The 19,951-nt window shown below is 44.0% G+C and overlaps 1 protein-coding gene across 1 annotated transcript in view; it reads right to left on the reverse strand.

Annotated features, from left to right (window-relative positions):
- dlgap2a (discs, large (Drosophila) homolog-associated protein 2a) overlaps window positions 1-19,951 on the reverse strand; it is a 1,214,142-nt gene that overhangs the window by 96,876 nt on the left and 1,097,315 nt on the right. Inside the window, exon 11 of the mRNA XM_068021937.1 lies at window positions 19,233-19,337. Within this exon, the coding sequence (XP_067878038.1) occupies window positions 19,233-19,337 (105 nt within the window). The remainder of the gene's footprint in view (window positions 1-19,232; window positions 19,338-19,951) is intronic.

The following is a 19,951-nucleotide window of genomic DNA, read 5'->3' on the forward strand; positions in this document are numbered from 1 at the left end:
TACTCTCCGCCTCTGCTTCAGCCATTGCACGCCCTCATTGTTAATTGAAGTATAGGGCGGGCAAGGGGCATCTCAAAGATATGATGCATGTGATGATCTTTTTTTGAGATAACAAGGCAATCTTGGAATAATTGAGCAGATAGGAGGATCTTGGGGGCATTTGTTTTGCTACGGAATTGTAGAATGCTAGTGCATGGGAACTGACCATTTGGTCTATAAAGTCCCTGGCATTGTTTTCCTCCATGTGAATTATCAAGTCTAATCTCACTCTCCTGCTCATTATTGGTGCTCCATAATATTCCTTTTTTTTACCATAAACCATTTCACTACTTCTTAACAAATTTATGGACTCTATTTCAGTGCAAATTATGGAAGAGAATCTCTTAGCAATCCTATCTGTACCAGGATAATTCTTGTACTACTAATGTGCTCATGGAAACTCTTATGATCTTTTACTTTTCTTTTCTAGTTTCTCTCACCTTCCTCTCAAACTTTCTAAGTTTTATCTCTGTAACTTTGTATGTTCCTTATACTAGTTATAGCTTTCTTTTTATCTGCCCTATAAATGCTAAATGCTCTTTCTAATTTCAAAGTTGATCTACCCTTCATATTCCTGAATGGATCCCTAGCTCTTGATGCACTCCCTTTCCCCTTTCTGGAATATGTGATTTGTACGCTTGATGGGGTAAATACTGAGAGGCTGTTTCCCCTGGCTGGAAAGTCTAAACCTAAGGTTCACATTCTCAGGATAAGAGGTTGGCCATTTAGGAGGAGAAATTTCTTCATTCAGAGGGTTGTGAATCTTTGGAATTCTCTATCCCAGAGAGCTGTGGATGCTCAGTCAATATTCAAGCCTGAGATCGATAGATCTTTGGGCATGAAAGGAATCAAGGGATATGGGGGATAAGGCAGGAAAGTGGAACTGATGTAGGAGTTCAGCAATGCTCTTACTGACTGGTGAAGCAGGCTTGATGGGCCATAAGGCCAACTTCTGCTCCTAATTTCTTATGTTCCTATTTTCTGTTTATAAATTTATCTTTCCTAATCTCTGGCTCTATTTGTTAATTTTTCATGTCATTAAATTGGGTAAAGTCCCTTTTTAATCTTGTTATAGTTCACTTTCTTCCACAAAGTCCTCACCCTTTCTTTTTCCTTCTCTATTTTCCTTCTCTGAATTTCCAATGCACAGTTAATGAATAACATACAGTATTAATTTTTCCAACTCCTTTTTTTAGATTCTATTCTTTGATTCAGCCACGATTCTCCTCCCATGGCAGCAGGCAGGCAATTGGCCTCTCCTTTAACTCTTTAACTTCACACAAAGCAATGCACAGTAGCAACTCAAGGTTATTTACTATCCCATTCTTCAACTCTTGCTTCCTTTTTGGAATTGCTGAACCTAACGTTTGCTCATTGGACTGACGAAGTGAAGAAAATTGGAAACTTGTGTTTTGAGGGAAGTGGGGAACTATGTTTTGGTTACAGTTTAAAGCTGTAAAATTGGGCTTTGTAGCATTGCTGATTTTGGTGCTATGGCAGACTGGAGTGGCTAGAAATGGCAGGGGATCCGCTTCCAGCTCATCCTGTGCCAACTGCCATGCTCAGGGCATGCCGAGCATGCACCAAAATCACGCAGTGTGGGCAGTTTTGGACTTACACGTTCCGTTAACACCATCTTTTAAACACACACAGCTGGACATGCGTTCAACTGCTTGAGGGTCCCCATCACCAACCCCCACTCCCAATACTGCTATTTAAAGGGATCAGCATGGGACTTTCAGGTGAGCTCCTTTTGACTTTATTTTGCTGCTGTAGGGTTGGTGGAAATACTGTGTACTATGCTGTTGGAGGAGCTCTCACCAGCTGTTGGAATCAGAAGGGATTGGTGATGAACCTTTGCAAGGAGTGGAGTGAATTTTGAAGACCTCTGTACAGAAAGCTTGCCCTCAGGTCATGTGGGCTATAGTTGCTGTCCCTCTTGGGCTGCAGCACAACAGGGAGATGGAGCACAGAGAGCAGAGAGGGAGGAAGAGGAGGAGGTGGGCTCTCAACAGAAGGTCATACCCACCTGGGTTGTTCAGAGAGCACTTCCCCTACCTCCACCTCAGCCAGGTGCAGTGCAGTGTCTGAGGCAGCTAAAATTCACGAAGGAGGTGTTCACTGAACTGTTCCATCTCCTCCAACCAGACTTACAACTGCAGAGCAAGGTGAGGACGGCAATGCCAGTGGTCATTATGGTCAACGTCACCCTCAATTTCTACACCTTAAGATTCTTCCAGGCTGGAGTTAGTGACATCAACAACATCTCTCAGTTTACAGTGCATTGCTGTATCAGGGATGTAACTGAGACTTTATATACAAAGAAAGGGGACTTCTCTGACTGCATTCAGGGGCGCCCTCCTGTATTCGCTGAAATGTGTCTCCAAATTTGGAGTGGCCTGCTGCGTCATCCACAACCAGGCAATCATGAGGAAGCAGCACTTGCCACCAGGTTTTCAGGTAGCACCTCAAGAAGAAGAGGAGAAAGAAGAGGAGGAGGAGGACTTTAAGTGGGGGAGACTGCAGATGGCCTTCCAAGACACCCTCGAGCAACCCTGGGCCTTGGGGGCCTGGCTTCGGACAGCACCACTTCAGCATGGGCAGCAGCAGTCTAGGCTGGCTGGCTGACAGGCATCAGCACGGGCACTGGCGGGGTGGCACTGGTAGGAACATGAATGCTGTCATTCTGAGAGAAGACAGCAGGTTTGGGCACCACGGAGCCACCGCCATGGCGGCACCTCAGTAATACTTGTAATCTGCTGAAGCACAGATTGCTGGACTGCTGTGAGGGCCTAGAAGTTCATTTGAGTACTGGTATCCACAGCTATGATGGCAGCAGTCTGAGCCTGCATGGCACCAAGCTGGGCACGCATGGGAACAAGCATCGATCACATGACTTCAGTTTTAGCTTCCAATGTAACATTCAGATATTGGACTTGTTCTGCCTGCGCTGCAATGGAAGCTGAGACATCGACCATTAGATAATGTATCACAGCAGTGCAGTCATGGACTTTGCCATCAGTTCCATGCTGGAAAGGTTGGATTCCAAGCTCTGCAGAAAGCCCAGTGTAAAGTTGGAGCTGGATGCCTCCATGACAGTGACAAGAGGATCTGTGACAGGCCTGCCAATGCACCCAGAATTTGTGTGTGTATGCCCATTAGGACTTTCCTGTACTCTACCTGATAGAAGCCCTCATCTGTGTTCTTAGTCGCGGAACTTGTCTGTGGCCTCATCCTCTGAGGAGCTGGCACATGTGCCATCCTTTCCCCTTAGCCTTGCTGCAGCCCACTCACAATGTGCTGTTTGCACTTCTGTACTACCCTCTAAAGTAAACGCAGTGCAGTATCTGAGCTGGAGGTTGCGAGTGTCGGATCAAGCGACCGTGGTTTTCTTCAGACATCTGCTCTTATTGTTGCCCTTCACCATCAGGCTGCACTGGCTGGCCAGGCAGCAGTTCTTGGGTATCTGAAAGCATGAATGCACAAGGGGAGGGCTTTGGTAAAGGAAGTGGGGAAGGGGGTGGCTGGAAAGTAAGAGGTGCATGGTCACACTATCTACAGCTTATAGTTCAGACCAGATTGTGGGATTAGGGTGAAGTGAGATATGAGAAGGTGCATAAAGTTGGAATTTAACATCATCCTGGATGGTTTCGCCAACACTGGCAATGGCTCAGTGACAGCTGTGGTAATAATTCAAAGTACTGTCTCCTCCAAGGGGTTCAGGATTTGCAGACGTACTTGTCCCCCACTGGTTCTCTGCTATTTCCTTCTGTTATGTTCTGCCTTGTCCTGCAAATGGGGGGGGGAATGTCAGTGAGTGCATTGCAATGTGTTTGAGTGATGTGCCTGTCATAGCTGAAAGGATGTGGCAGTTGCAAGATGTGGGTGTGAGGCTTGCAGCAGCAGTAAGTGTGTGAGGATGGTGTGGAGCATATGAGTGTTAGTCATGAGTCCTGATTGATAGAGATTGTTGGTAACTGAGTGATGGGGTGTTAGGGAATTGAGCAGTGTCTGAGGGGGCTAGTGGTTCAGGTTGGTGGAATATGGCATTTAAAGATACATTCACTGACCTTGGCCACTCATGAGGTTGTTGAACTTTTTACAGCACTGCAGTCAGGTCCTTGGGGCCAAACTCCCTGCATTGACATCAATGACTACCTGCTCCAATTCCCTTTGCAGTGTGTGCCTGGAGGGCCTCCTGGCTCTCTACAGAAACATGACATCTCTCCTCCTTTCCACCTCCTGCAGTAAGGCCTCTAGCGCTGCATCGGAGAACCAGGGAGCTCTCCTGCTGGCCTGATGCTCCATTGCTCCTCTTTCCTCCTTGTAAGAAATGCTTATAGAGACAGTTCCAATACCTGCTGTAGTCAGAATGTGCCTCCCCTTTAAGAGATGCAGGCTAGCTTTAACTTGTGCTAGCCTTGGATGGACCTGAGCTCCGTGCTGAGCATGCAGCTGCTCAGCAGCTGGGCTGCACGCTGTAATCATTGAGAGGAGCAGGCAGCGTTAAGTTTGCTTGCTGCCTGCATCACCTTGCTAGTGTGTAAGGTAATCGTGCATTCCGATCCCCATGCCTGCAAACCGGCCACATCAAACTTTTAGTCCTAAATTCCATTTTCTACTCAAAAACAACATGCGTTTATATAGTAGTTTTTAATGTAGAAAAACTTCACAAAGCACTTCAGAGGTGTAAAAAAAATCCAGTAATTGGTTATTCTATTGTCATGTCTTTATTCTTTAAGGTAGGTCAGGACATTGTCCCAAACTAATTTATAGGGGATACAATACAGTTCATATAAACTTTGTTCAAATAGTTTAGAAATTATAGAAAACCAATATATAGTTAACAGGAGTACATGTATGTTGTGCTTTAATTCAAACTTAGCATCAGTTAGAGAAAGGTACATTTGCTGAGAAGTGGATATCATAATATTTGGCCTAGAGGATTGTTTTCCCCTTTTTAAAATTCATTCATGGGATGTGTGCGTCGCTGGCTAGGCCAGCCTTTATCACCCATCCCTAATTGCCTTTGAGAAGGCGGTGGTAAGCTGCCTTCTTGAATCACTGCAGTTCATGTAGGGTAGGTACACCAATAGTGCTGTTAGGAAGGGAGTTCCAGGATTTTGACCCAGCGATAGTGAAGGAATGGTGATACAGACCCAAGTCAGGATGGTGCGTGGCTTAGATGGGAAGTTGCAGGTAGTGGTGTTCCATGTGCCTGCTGCCCTTGTCCTTCTAGGTGGTGGAGGTTTGGAAGGTGCTGTCAAAGGAGCCTTGGTGAATTGCTGTAGTGCATCTTGTAGATGGTATGCATGGCTGCCACTGTGCGTCGGTGTTGAAGGGAGTGAATGTTGAAAGTGGTGGATGGGGCGCCAATCAAGCGGGCTGCTTTGTCCTGGATAATGTCAAACTTCTTGAGTGCTGTTGGAGCTGCACCCAACCAGGCAAGCGGAGAGTATTCCATCACAATCCTGACTTGTGCCTTGTAGATTGAGGACAGGCATTGGGGAGTCAGGAGGTGAGTTACTCACTGCAGAATTCCCAGCCTCTGACTTGCTGTTGTAACCACAGTATTTATGTGGCTGGTCCAGTTCAGTTTCTGGTTAATGTTGCAAAATTACGTACTTCCAACCTTTGGTTAATGAATGGAAAATCAGAGTCTGGGAGTGTGCGATTATTTTTTTCTATTTCTGCCACTTGACATGGTGGAAGGATGTCTATTGTAAATATATAACATTATATAACTAACAGTGACTTGCTTATTCATCTTCTTACATGATATTTCAAACTTCAATTCAGGTCTGATGGTGATACTCTTCTGTTTCTGAAGTCTGAAGTGAGATCTTGTGGAAACATAGGCCAGGATTTAGTGCAGAGGCAGTGGCCCTGCCCACTGGCTGGAAAGTTGTATTTTACAATTCTCGGGCAACTACTTGCCTGCAGTTGTGGCTTCTGCCCCTCAAAGACAGGATGTCCCGTCTCCAAGAGCTGCTGGCCAATCATAGAGTCGGCAAGGGCAAGCCCTGGCGAGGGAGTGGCAAGGGCAGGGAGGTTTCTTCCAGTGGGGGCAGCACTTGTCACTGGGGGGGGTCCCTCTGGGGAGACCCCCTCCCCCCGCACTTTGAGCCCACAGGGAGGCTGCCAGGTTTTACTGGGTGACCTCTCCACCTGGCGAAGTGCTCGGTGACAGGAAGAGGCTCTTAAGTGGCCATTAATGAGCCAATCAATTGATTCAAGGGTGGACAGGCTGCCAGCTACCACCCCCGCCGTTGGTAAAATACCAGCAGAGGCAGGGAAGCGAAAGACATGACAGCCTACCATCTCACCCGATTTTACGCTTCCCCGCCTCCCAGTCTGCACCTGGGGAGGAATTGTAAAATTCCAGCCATAGGTTAAGTTCAGTAGCTAAGAGTTTAGCAGTTCATTTCTCAGTTGTGTTGCTGGAAGCTCACCTGGTCTCAAAGCAAGACAGACACACTCACTAGTATGGGGAATTAGGACTTAAGTCATGAGAGTAATCAAAGAATGAAATAATATAGAATAATGTTAGAAAAGACCCAAAAACACATGTCCATATGTATATCCAAGCATGCACAGAACACTATATTAAACAGGGAGTTAAGGGACTGAATTTTACTGCAGGCTTTGGGATACTCACATCGGGCCGAAAGGCGGGTCCTGAACCCACACTTACCGGCAGCAGGACTGGCTCGGCGATTTTACTCCTAATAAATGCCTCAACATGAAGACACCCTTAGACAGGTATGTAATGATTGAAATATAGGAGGCCAAGGGCAGTAGCCCCCATGGGATGGAGGGGAAACCCCTCCGGCTGCCCGCATCCCCTCTTTGGGGAATGGAGCCTCAGGCTCTGATGGTCCTTGAACTGCTGCTGGGGAGGCTACCTCCATGAAGCTGATGGCCTCCCCATGTGGTAGGGGACTGATCCACTGCTTAATGACCTCTAATTATGGATGGCCTAATTAAAAAATGGTCTTATTTATGCAAGTAGACTGCTCGCCTCTGTGGAACGGTCAGCTGTTCCACCTCGCAGCCTGCCACTGGGAAACCTCCCTGGTGGTGGGACAGTGATGGGGAGCCATCTTGACTGACCTCCCCGCTATTTTATCAGCCCCTTCCCCACCCCACTTCCATTCCTGCCACCTGGGGATGGTAAAATTCCTGACTGGAATTTTGGGCTGAAAAGGACAAGCGATGTCAACAGGATTGTGTGGTATAAGAACATGTAAGGGTTAATGCTGGAGACGGTGAGAGCAACCCTTCCCACTGTAGTAGTGATGATGCAACAGTTACACAGTAATGGGCTTTGGGAAGAAGAGAGTAGCAGCATGAAGGAGGCTAGCTGGAGAGGCTTGAGGAGAGTGTAAATAGAGATATGTAAATAATAGAGTTATTAGTTGACCTTATCCAGACTCCGAGACTTTATCAATAATGCCCAAGCTATGCAAAACTACAGCAACAATACACAACATGGTGGTACTGGTTAAAATGACAAGAAAATACTGAAAACACCTTACCTTGTGCAGTAATGCCAAGAGAACAGCAGATTTCGTCAGGCGACTGCAAAGAGCTCCAGAGCTACAACATAGCCAAAGAAGGCGTGGATAGTCAGTGAGTCAGCCATGCAGACATTCAGACTGCACCACAGAAGCGTGGTGGTCTGTAACAAAATGATAGGGTTCTGAGTCTCAGTGTCAGTCGACGGTTCAGGATCAGGCGAGAGAATTTTAAAAGGGGCCATTGTTGGATAACGGTGCACTGGTTGGAAAAGCAGGGAGAGAGGTTGATCTCAAGTGAAAAGGAGATTAGGGAGTCAGGCGGAGTTGGCAGCCATTACTCAACCAGACCATGGAGAGAAAGTGTGGGCACTCCCAGAATGACCGCAAACACCTCCATTAAAGCCAAAACGTGTAAAAGTGGAACACCCTAACAGCCTATCAAAGCCTAGGAAAACAAAATGGAATTGAAATTTGGAATGCCTGAAAGCTTCCATGATCATGAAGGACCCAATCAGGTACAAAACTGATCCTTATGGAGAAAAAGATTCTGATGATTTAGGATAGCTTCACAGCTGCATACTGAAGCAGAACCCTCTTATACTTTATGGGTGCAATCATGGATGACGTGATCGTAAGGCAAGGAATAAATGAGGCTTCTGGTAAATTTGAGGATGTGCTACAAGCCTTTAACAAATATTTCAAGTTACACTGTAACAAAATTCTGGAAAGAGCAAAATTTAACAAGTGAGTCCAGAGGATAAGCGAATGAGTAGTTTCTTTTATTAAATGATCTTTACAGATTGGCTGAGGGATGTGACTATGGAGAATTGACGGTGGAACTGATAAGGGACCAAATAGTTATTGGAATAGCTGATGAGTCTTTATCAGATCTCTTACAGTTACAAGATGACCTTACACTTGAAGGCAATTCAGTTTGTCCAACAGGCAGAAGTCCGAAAACAAAATAGACCCATTCTGTGTGCTGAAGAGATGCCTTGGATTAGAAGAAATCCAATGACTGTACAGTTCTTGAAGCCAAAGAAGGAGAGGCAATCTTTAGAGAAGACATATACAGGTGAGAAGGTGCATGATGCCGGGAAACCATGCCAGCACTGTGGAGACAGGAAGACCCATAGACAGGAGCAGTGTCCTACTAATAAAGCGGAATGTTTCAACTGTAAAAAGACTGGCCATTATGGAAAAATGAGCCAGAGCAAGACCTTTTCGCTCAAAATCACAAAGCAAAAACCTTCACACAAAGAGCAGTGAATGCAGTGCATCAACTTCCAGCAGAAAAGGAACCAGGAAATTTCCTAGGAGAAATTGATGTCCCAGATCAAGGATTTTGGATGGCGGACATTTATGTAAATTGACATCTTACAAATTTCAAATTGGACAAGGGTGCTAGGGTCACATTCTGTCAGACGAAGAGCTGAAGTTGATGAGACATTGCCTACAACCAGCAGACACACAGTTGAATAGTCCAGGCGGGACCCAACTGAAAGCGAAGGATAAGCTTCAAGCAACTCTCCAATGTAAACGACAAATTATGGAAACCCTATTTGTCTTGCAAAACCAAGAATTTTCCCTGTTAAACAGAAAAGCGTACATCGTTTTCAAACAGACTACCCAAAACTTTTCTCAGGTCTAGGAAGATTGGAGACAGAGTATTGAATCACACTTAAAGAAGATGCCAGACCAGTATGTATCTTTGCTCCCAGAAAGATAACCCACCTATTGATGAACCAAGTTCAAGATCAGTTGGAAGAGAATGACCAAGATGGGAGTCATTTCTCCTGTTACGACACCAATGGAGTGATGTTCGACTATAGTTCCAGTCCCAAAACAAAATGGTACACTTTGTATCTTTGTGGATTTAACACAGATTAACAAAGCAGTGGTGTGCAAAATTCATCCCATGTCCACAACAGTTTGGCAAAATTATCTCTGAGCATAATGTTTACCAAACTTGATGCCAATAGTGGGTTTTGGCAGGTTCCCTTAGATGAGACTTCAAGATTACTAACCATATTTATAACACCATTCGGAAGGTTTTGTTTCAATCGGTTACCATTTAGGATAAATTCCACATCAGAAATCTTCCAAAGGTCTGTGTAACATCTTAGAAGGGCTCAAGGGAGTTACTTGTCACATGCCATCCTGCTACATAGGCAGTCAGTAGAGGAACATGACCAAAGAGTTCGAGCAGTTTTACAGTGGCTTCGAAAAGCAGGGCTAACACTGAGCCAGAAGTACGAATTCTCCAAGACCTCACTTTGTTTCTTGGGACACATAGTAAGAGTAAAAATATAATGGCAGACCCACAGAAGACACAAGCCATTATAGAGTTCCCTACTCCTGCTGCCATTCAGCAGCTCCAAAGATTCCTAGGAATGGTGAATCAGTTAGCCAAATTTCTACCTCATTTAGCGCAGGTAACAGAACTGCTAAGACAACTTCTCAAAAAAGATCAAGCATGGTGTTGGAGTTCACACCAAGAACAAGCATTCCAGAAGATTGAAGAAATGCTCATATTGCTGGATATCTAGGCTCATTGTAACCAACGACGATAGCTGCAGACGCATCCTCCATGGGGTTAGGGGCAGTCTTTTTCCAGGAGCAACTTGATCGTTCTCGCAGACCAATATACTACGCACCTAGACCTTTGACCGAGATAGAGACAAGGTATGCAGTAATTGAAAAAGAAGCACTTGATGCCACATGGGCATGTGAGAAAGTTTCTGATTATATCTTTGGATTGAGAATCGTCATCGAGACCGACCTTAAACCTTTGGTATCTTTGTTGGATGAAATGGAGATCGCAAAAATGCCTCCAAGAATCCAAAGGTTTTGTTTAAGATTGATGAGATTTACGTATGAGACCATATATGTCCAGCGAAAGATGCAAATGTCTGCTGGTGCACTATAAAAGAGCGACGGTAGACCATCCGACACAACGAGATGTGAATTTTGTGCACAAGATAGAATCATATTCACAGCATATGGCACAAAACTGGTCGGCAAGCATACAGAAACTGCAAGAAATTTGTCATGCCCAAAAAAGTGATGAAGAATGTATTTTTATAAGGCAGTGGCTACAAGAACGTCTTTGTGGGAAGATGCTGAAAACTTCCTATGAATACTTCACAATCATCGATTTTGCTAGTTTATAATGACAGACTAGTTATTCCCAGTTCACTTAGATCAGACATCTTGGAACGTTTACATCAAGGCCACATGAAGTGCAGAGCAAGAGCACAATCATCAGTGTGATGGCCAGTAATATCCAAAGACATCGCAAATGTGATCCACAACTGCCAGATCTGTGCAATACAAAGACCAGAACAGCGTGAACCTTTGTTAACTACTCAATTTCCAACCAGATCTTGGCAACGTCTAGTAATGGATTTATTCATGTTACAGAAGTGCCTCCTTGTTTTGTTATATATATTTTTTGAGGATTCATATTTGAAAGATTGAAGAAATGTTAAACTTCAGGGTTTTCAAAGGGGATCGTGTAAATGCCACTTGACTTTGAAAACAGTCCCTGGAAATGTTTTTTCAAAGGGGCACTGAGAGGTCTTGTGAAGAAAGCATTTGACTTCCAGCAAAAACAACAAGCTTTTCCGGGAAACCACTTGACTTCCAGCTCAATAAACAGAGAAATTTGGACACCTGGAGAAGTCGTTTACAAAGAAGTGACAGGTCAAGATTTCTGGAGGTCAAAAGGTTGACCTCCTGTTGTCAGTTTTACTTTTGAATTGTTTTTGAACTGTATAAAAAGCGGGAGAACATCCAAGGAAGGAGAGATGACAACAACCCAGCTCAGCTTTCCAGTACCTCTCTAAAAGATCCTGAGAAGTCCACTGTGTCAACCCATCTCATCTCCTGTCTTTGAAGAAAAGCCTGCTAAATCAATTCTCAATGCTGCCTGAAAAGAACTGTTCAAAAAGATCCCAGTGACCTGTCTAGTGCTGTCTAGTGTACTAGGAGGCCAGACTATATACCAGTTTTGGAACACAAGATATCTCATATGCTGTTTCTTCAAGAATGAACATGTATTCAGCCCAAGTTTTTTTGTCTGTAATAGAGCTCTAAAACAAAAATCTCGTTATTTTTCCAGTTAACCTGTGTATGTGGGGCTAAGGTAAAAAGGGAAGTTTAATATTTCAATCTGTGTGTTTATGCTTTACTTGATTACTGGTTAAGACTTATTTTATAAAAAACTGATAATTTTGTTGTTTATTAAAGAAACCTGGTTGGTGTGTTTTATTCTGGGATAAAAATAGAGTCTATGATTAACCATATCAATAAATGGGAAAACATTTAAATATATGTTGTGAACCGTGAGAAATGGAACTGGAATAAATAGTGCAATCTTCCTGCCTTGGTCGTAACAATGCTCAATAGAAAGTCCCACACAATCATCATTGATTACTTCTCAAGGCGGATAGAAGTGAGAACGTGATATTCACCAACATCAACAGAAGCAGTTGGAGTCCTACAAGACATCTTGGCGACTCATGGTATCCCTGATGAAGTACTGTCAGACAACGGACCATAGTTTGCAAATTAATATTTCACACAGTTTGCAACAAGAATGAGATTTCAACATCTCACAAGTTCAACACATTATCCACAGTCGAATGGTGAAGCAGAAAGAGGTGTAAGAACCATAAAGTCCTTATTGAAGAATGAAGACCTTCCAACCTCACCTCTACTAATTTATCGATCTACACCATTAATGTGTGGACTATCACCTGCAGAGTTACTGATGGGTAGGAAGATAAGAACGCAACTTCCTGTGTTGCCTAAAAATTGCTTCCAGGATTGGATATCTGGGATTACAAGAGAGTAAGAAACTGGGAAAACTCTTATAAAAGGTGACAAACTCGAGATTACAACAAATGATTTCATGCCAGAGACTTACCAAAACTGAATGAAGGCCGAAGAGTATGGATACATAACCTAGAAAGGGGAGGTACTGTAATCCACAGATGAAAACTACCAGAGATCATATGTGGTACGCACGACAGAAGGGAACATACTTAGAAATAGGAGAAACATTATCCCTATTCCCCAGACACAACAAACAATCTTTCATTTGGAAGACCCAGATGATGAAGAAACCCAAAGCAAACAGAGTACTACAATCCTTAGTGAATGTCAACTAAGTCAGTGATCCAGACTTACAAGGAAGACTATTGATCATCCCAAACAGACTAGAACAAGATCAGAGAGAGCCGTGAAACCTCCTAACAGACTAAATCTGGTCAGAGACTTGGGGGAGGGTGGGGGGGAGGAGAAAGGGTAAAGTCAAGAATGTACATATGTTAAGAAAATACATGGTTAAAGACTTGGGGGAGGGGAGATGTAGTATAAGGACATGGAAGAGACAATGAGAGCAACCCCTCCCACTGTAGTGGTAATGATGTCACAGTCACATGGTAATGGGCTTTGGGAAGAAGAGAGTAGCAGCACGAAAGATGCTAGCTGGAGAGGCTTGATGAGAGTGTAAATAAATGTGTAAATAATTGTTATTAGTTGACCTTATCCAGACTCAGAGACTTACATACGAAGACACAAATTAGGAGCAGAAGTAGGCCATTCGGCCTCTCGAGCCTGCTCTGCCATTCAATAAGATCATGGCTGATCTGTTTGTGTTTCGAACTTTACACTCCTATTTACCCCTGATAACCTTTGATTCATTTGCCTAACAAGAATCTAACTACCTCCTCCTTAAAAATATTCAATGACCCTGCCTCCACCATCTTCTGAGGCAGAGAGTTCCAAAGTCGCACACCCTCAGAGAAAAAAATTTCTCCTCATCTCTGTCCTAAAAGGGCAATCCCTAATTTTAAAGCAGTGTCCCCTAGTTATGGACTCACCCACAGGAGGAAACATCCTCTCCACATCCAACTCGTCCAGACCATTCAGGAACTTATAAACTTCAATCAAGTCTCCCCTCACTCTTCTAAACTCCAGTGAAAACAAGCCCAGTTTTTCCAAACTTTCCTCATAAGATAACCCGGTCATTTCAGGTATCAATCTAGTAAAACCTCCTCTGAACTGCCTCCAACGCATTTACATCATTCCTTAAATAAGGAGGCCAAAACTGCACACAGTATTCAAGATGTGGTCTCACAAATGTCCTGTTTAATTGAAGCATAACATCCTTACTTTTATTTTCAATTCCTCTCGTAATAAAGGAAAGCATTCCATTAGCCTTCTTTAATACCTGCTGCACCTGCATAATAACTTTTTATGACTCGTGCACTAGAATACCTAGATCCCTCTGCACTTCGGAATTCAGCAATCGTTCTCCATTTAAGTAACACTCTGCTTTTTATTTCCTGCCAAAGTGAACAACTTCACATTTTCCCACATTATACTCCATCTGCCAGATTTTTTCCCACTCACTCAACCTATCTATATCAGTCTGTAATCCCCTTAAGTCCTCTTCACAACATACTTTCCTACCTATAAAAACAAGAAATGCTGGAAATACTCAGCAGGTCTGGCAGCATCTGTGGAGAGAGAAGCAGAGTTAACATTTCGGGTCAGTGACCCTTCTTCGGCCAGAAAAAAAGACTTTTATCAATAACACCCAAGCTGCACTACAACTACGACAACAACACACAACAGGTTGTGCCTTGCTGGAATCTGAACTGCTGCCAGTCTCAAGATGAGTAGCTGCAGTGTGAATACACCCTGACTATGTTGTATCTGACCTGGGAATACTTGATATGAAAACCGAATGGCTGAAATGGGAAAATATTCCAGTTTCCAGCAATGTTAGTCATTGTCTTGAGTGTATAAATTTGCCAATCTGTTTTTTAATGTTATAGGCACTTGGTTAGCAAACCAGCGGGTAAATAATCATTTCCCTTCCATTACATTTGGCTGGCTTTTGTGCTGGAGGCAGGGCTCCTGGCGCCAGGCTGAAAAGGCGGGGGGAGCCCTGACTCTGCCTTTTCGTGGCCCCACCCGGAGCGATCCTCTGGTCCTTATAAATCAATGTTTCAGGAGGCAGCAGCTCAGCAGTATCGGCAGCGTCTACTGAGAGGGCATGGGCTCAGGCCCAGTGCTGGAACTCCGGAACAGAAGTCGCTGAGGTGGAGTCGCCAGGGCCACTCTGGAAGGCCTTGGTGAGGAGGGTGGGGGGTGGAAGTGGTCGTGCAGTCCCAGGGAGGGGGGTCCCGGGAGGTAAAACTGTTCTCGGTGGGGCGTCCTCCGTAGGCCACAAATTGCTCATGAAGAAGGGACCACCCCCCATCCCCACAAGCCTGCAGGGAGGGCGCCTTGTTTGACAAGGCATCCTCCCCGCATGGTGCAGGCCCCCACCCCTGCCGTTGGTAAGATATCAGTGGCGGCAGGAAGAAGCCCTTAATTGGCTGTTAATAGGCCACTTAAGGGCCTCAATTGGCCTCTGGGCAGGAAGGCTGTCATTGGCCTATTCCGCCTCCGGGAAGATCGCTAGGTGACAGGGAGGTGAAGTGCCCTTTGCATTCCCCCCCTCCCCCGCCACTCGTCGTGATCTCTGTGCCTCCCCGCCTCCGATCTCACCTCAGGGGGCCTCACAAAATCCCGGCCAATGACTTAAGATGAATTTGATTTATTTTGGAGTGCTTCCATGGAACCACAATGCGAACAGAAGTCCTGGAACTCTCAAGTACTGAAAAGCCTTTCAATGTAACAGTTTCTGCCATGAAATGTCAGCAGTTGAAGAACATATGTCAGCATATCATGTGTAACACCAGTACAATATTTAACAGCTTTGCAATCTAACATTGTATACCAGCTTTATTTCTGTTCTTCAGTCTTTTACTAAGCTCTCACTGGAAAGCATTTCCACTTTGCTGGCTGTGAGATCCCTTAAATATCTGTTTTAGCTACATGAACTACCTGTGGAAGTTGTGTCTGTCATACTTCAGTGTATCTCCGTTGGCATCCTTCTACATCTCCCACCTTAATGTGCTGAACCTAGCTGGTGACACTAAAGTGCTGCATAATTTTAATCTTGTCAGCTTAAGCACTTGGAATAAGTTTAAAATGAACTTTGTCTGTTTCTGTCAAAACAAATTCCAACTTTTCAACCAAGTAACTGATTCAATTCAGGATTAGTAATTTCTAAATTGTAAATTCCTAAAAACTCTCATACTCACAGTAATGATACAGAAAAAACTTATTTAGATGTTCTGTGTTCTTCAAAGGTTCTTTAAAGCTAGGTTCATAAGATTTTAAATGTTCAAATCCCCATATCTTCTAATCACTTTTCGAACCAAATTAAGCATATTGCAGGGAAAAAAAGGAAGTTCGCAGTTGTTTTTTGGACGGAGCTACCAGAACTTAAGGTAGATAATGGTGAATATATAAAATAAACTGTCTGGAGAAGCAGGTAGTGCTGGCACATTTATGAAGGAACTGGACAGACAGAAGCTGAAGAAGTAAGGAAGTCGCTAGCTAAGGATTTGTGAAGTGAATGGCAGGAAAGACCCTGAACAGAAAGTAATTGAGAGACACTATTAGGTATTTTTTGAACGTTGGGATTGGCCAAATTGGCCAATGATATCCTCTGATCCTGTGCATTCCTCTGCTCCTAGATTAGAGCTGTCAAACAATTTTGCAGGCCAATCTCAACTACCATTAAGCTTTGAACCCACCTAAGAATTTTTTTTTATTAGAGTAAACAAATAATTGAAATCCTTGCATCTGATTGTGCTGCTTTTCTTGAAAATGGAATGTCTGTTCCGCTGGACTTGTTCTGCTACCATCCTCCTTAGTGCAGCACATCAGCAGAAGCTGAAGAAGTAAGTGAGTAGCTAGATTCAAATGAGCATCTGTGAATATGAAGGTGTCAGGCAAACCCCCCCACCTACCAAGATTGAGGCACACATAATTTCACCACACGAACATTAATACTTAAAATTGCAAGCCCCTGACCGGAAAGACATTTCCATGGTAACCGACAGTGTTGGAACAAGGGACAAAGGGCCATGCCCTGACTCATTCAACCAACAATAAACTTTTGATTACCAGACGTTGAAGATGGGTGGGGTGGGGGAATCTAGCATTCCAGAAACTGCTAAGATACAATCCACAAACCTCACAGGAGAGACTGTCCCATATAAGGAGCTAGTCACATGACTAACCTCCAGGGCAACCTGAGAGTGTTTTTTGAATTTGAACTCCCAACAAAGGAATTGGAAGAGAGACAAAGCCGTGTGCTCATGGAGTAAAGATCTCTCCTGGAACTGAAGCAAGAAGACCTCTCTCCTGTCTGCTTCCAGCTCCTTCCCACGGAACTGAATCTTATGAAAACACGTGAAAGTCAAAGAGAGAAAGGTTTCCTATGTGAACAAGGTTTTAAGACCACTACTGGACCCCAACGGAAAGCAAGACTACTTACAAAAGGACTACAGAGAGCTCGAAGCACCGTAACAAGATATTGCCTCAAACTGTTCCACCTTATCTTTTCTTCTCTTTTCTGTCCCTATTTGCAAGTGTGTATTGTGTGTGCATGCTAGTGTGGGCGCATTGTATATCCATAGGTGTGAACCGTATTAGAGTTTAAGTTTTAAGGTTTGATAAAATTTAATCTTTCTTCTTTAAACCTGAGAAAGCCTGTGTGAATTGGTTTCTTTGTCTTATAATTGGAAAAACTGTGAACAAGGATTTACAAAGGGGGAACTCAAAATGCAGTGTGTTTAAAACTAAACCCTGTTACAATAAGACCAGGTGAAGACATTAACAGACCCCTAGACACCTTTCGCACCTGGTCATAACAGAAGGGTAGGAAAAATCATGTGCAGCAACCCAGCATATAAACTACTTGTGCTGCGATACACGATGGAAATTAGTGCTGGTACTCACACCTGAGGTAATAGTGATAATAGATGGCTCCTTTTGTAGAGTTCATCCTCTCTCTCTCTCTCTCGCCTTGCTTTATGCCATGTCTTCCAAACGGAACCATTTGTAGCTTTCCATTTCAATCTGTATCAATTTTTTTGCATAGTTGTCACATTCTTGTCTTTGCCTATCTAGCTTGTATCTTTCCTTTTTAACAGTATTTCCATCCTCTGAATGTGCTATGTACATTTTCATTTTTAATTCACTACAAATTTTTTTGTGCCTTTGAAAGCAGCCTACTACATAATCACTTGATACCCAGCTATACCACTCTCAACCCCTCCACTGCCACGTACTGTCAGCCTGCCTGCCCAATATCCAGTCCTGGCTGAGCCAAAATTTCTGCCAATTAAATATTAGGAAGACTGAAGCCATCTGGGTGATGCAGATCTCAACATCTGGCAAAAGTGAAACTGAGAATACCATATCGCCTCTTCTGTGGGAGGCCCGCCAAATGAAGTGCCAATTAAGCACTTAAGTGGACAGCGGAAGGCCTTCCATGGAATCAAGAACCCCGGTGACAAAAGTCCCGCCATCAGAACGGCCGGTCAATCAGAGGCCAGAAACTCTTCAACGAGCAGCGCCACTGTGAAGCACCACCCGAGGCTCAGGAGCGGCGCTGGACCCAAGCCACCGGTAGGTCAGGGCGGGATGGGTCTCGTGGGGTAGGGGTTGTGGGGAGAAGGGTGTAGGGGATTGGTAACAAAGACGGGGCTGGCTCTCAGTGGGACCCCCTTCCTGATGTCGGGTCCCTCGTTCAGGCACTAAGTGCCTTTTAATGCTGGACCGCAGTGGGGTGGGGGAGCTCTTCATAGGCCTTCCCGCCCCAGACCGAATTTTGGCAGAGGCCTGATGGTATGCTCTCCCCGCCTCCAAACACGCTATGGGGGAGTGTATAAAATTTCCCCCATTGTGTTCGGCCCTTGCCATAGACTCTATTCCCTCATCACAGTTTCTGCCCCCTCCCTCGCCACTGCCTCAGGTTGAACCTATCTGATCCTGAGCTGAGCTTCCGACTCCATATCCGCTCCATCACAATAACTGTGTTTTAACCTCTGTAATATCGCCCGTCTCTCACCGCGCCCCCCCCAACATGCAACCTCTTAGACCATCTGCTGTTGAAACCCTTATGCGTGGTTTGTTACTTTCAGACTAGACTATTCCCACACTCTACTGGCTGACTCTCACCTTCCAACCTCTGTTAACTTGAGCTCATCCAAAATTCTGTTGTCCTTATCCTCTCAGTTCACCAATGCCTCAAACTGAAATTTCTTCTCCTTATGTTGCAATCATTCCATGGCCTTCCCTGTAACCTCCTGCAACCCTCAAAGCTCTGAATTTCTCCCCATTTTTATGCATTCACACTCCTTTCACCCCCACCATTAGTGGCCATGCCTTCAGCCATCTAGGCCCTATGCTCTATCCTCCTTTAAACCTATCTTTGACCAAACTTTTATTCATCTCTCAATATCTCCTTTTGCTCTATCAATTTTTGTCTGATTATGTGAAGAATGTTTTCAGACAGAAAAGCTGCTATATAAATGCAAGTAGTTGTTGCTATTTCCCCAGTGGCTTTCATTCTAATCTATGACCTGTCCAACCTGGTTTTAGTTCAGACCTATCACCCTCTTTTGCTGTCTGATTGGAGAAACGACACAGAATCACATCACCAACACCCAGAGACAGAAAGAAATCATGCTACAATTTGACAGACTGAGACAGAGAGAGAATAAAGCACGGAGCAAGTGCTCGATGCTGGTGTACCAATATGCTGCGGAGTGTTAGGACGTGTTGTCATGCCTGAAACTCCCCACGCGCTGAGTTCCCGATTTCTTGGCGAGGAATACTGCATGCCATAGAGGGGGAATGCTAAATAAATGGGAAAAAAAGTCATTAAAAAAAAAGTGAGATCAAATTAAATAAAATACAATGCAGGAAGTCATCGAATTAAAAAAAACCTTAAAGTTCACATTTCTGAAATTGAAAAGATAATCTGGTCAGAGTTAATTAATATCCTCCTACACATCCTTTTGATTTAATATTGAAAATAGCCTTACAGCCTATTCTGTACTGTGTTCTTTCACCTGACAACTTGTCACTTAAATGCTTATCAGCAACTTCTCCACTCAGCCAATCTAACTAATTGGTACCCATGTGAAACGAGATATTGATTTTGCTAGCCAACATTTTCAGGTTAGATCAGGATGCCTAAATCATTAATTTACTTTGAGGAGTGAATGTCCAGAAAGCTTTGTTATAATTGATTGAAAACAAAAGTGCTTGCATTCAAGAATTGGAACTGGGCATTTTGCTGGCTGCTCATTCTGCTCACTTAGGAATGTGTTTCTCTCACTGGCCTGTTGTCATCAATTAGTATATATAATAATTACATTGGCTGAACAGCAGATAAGGCACTGCATGGAAGTATGCTAAACACAGGAATGAGGAGGGTAAAATTGGTCTATGCCAAAAGCATGAAACAG

This window comes from Heterodontus francisci, chromosome 3 (genome assembly GCF_036365525.1).
Source record: "Heterodontus francisci isolate sHetFra1 chromosome 3, sHetFra1.hap1, whole genome shotgun sequence".
In the NCBI taxonomy this organism is placed as follows: Eukaryota; Metazoa; Chordata; class Chondrichthyes; order Heterodontiformes; family Heterodontidae; genus Heterodontus; species Heterodontus francisci.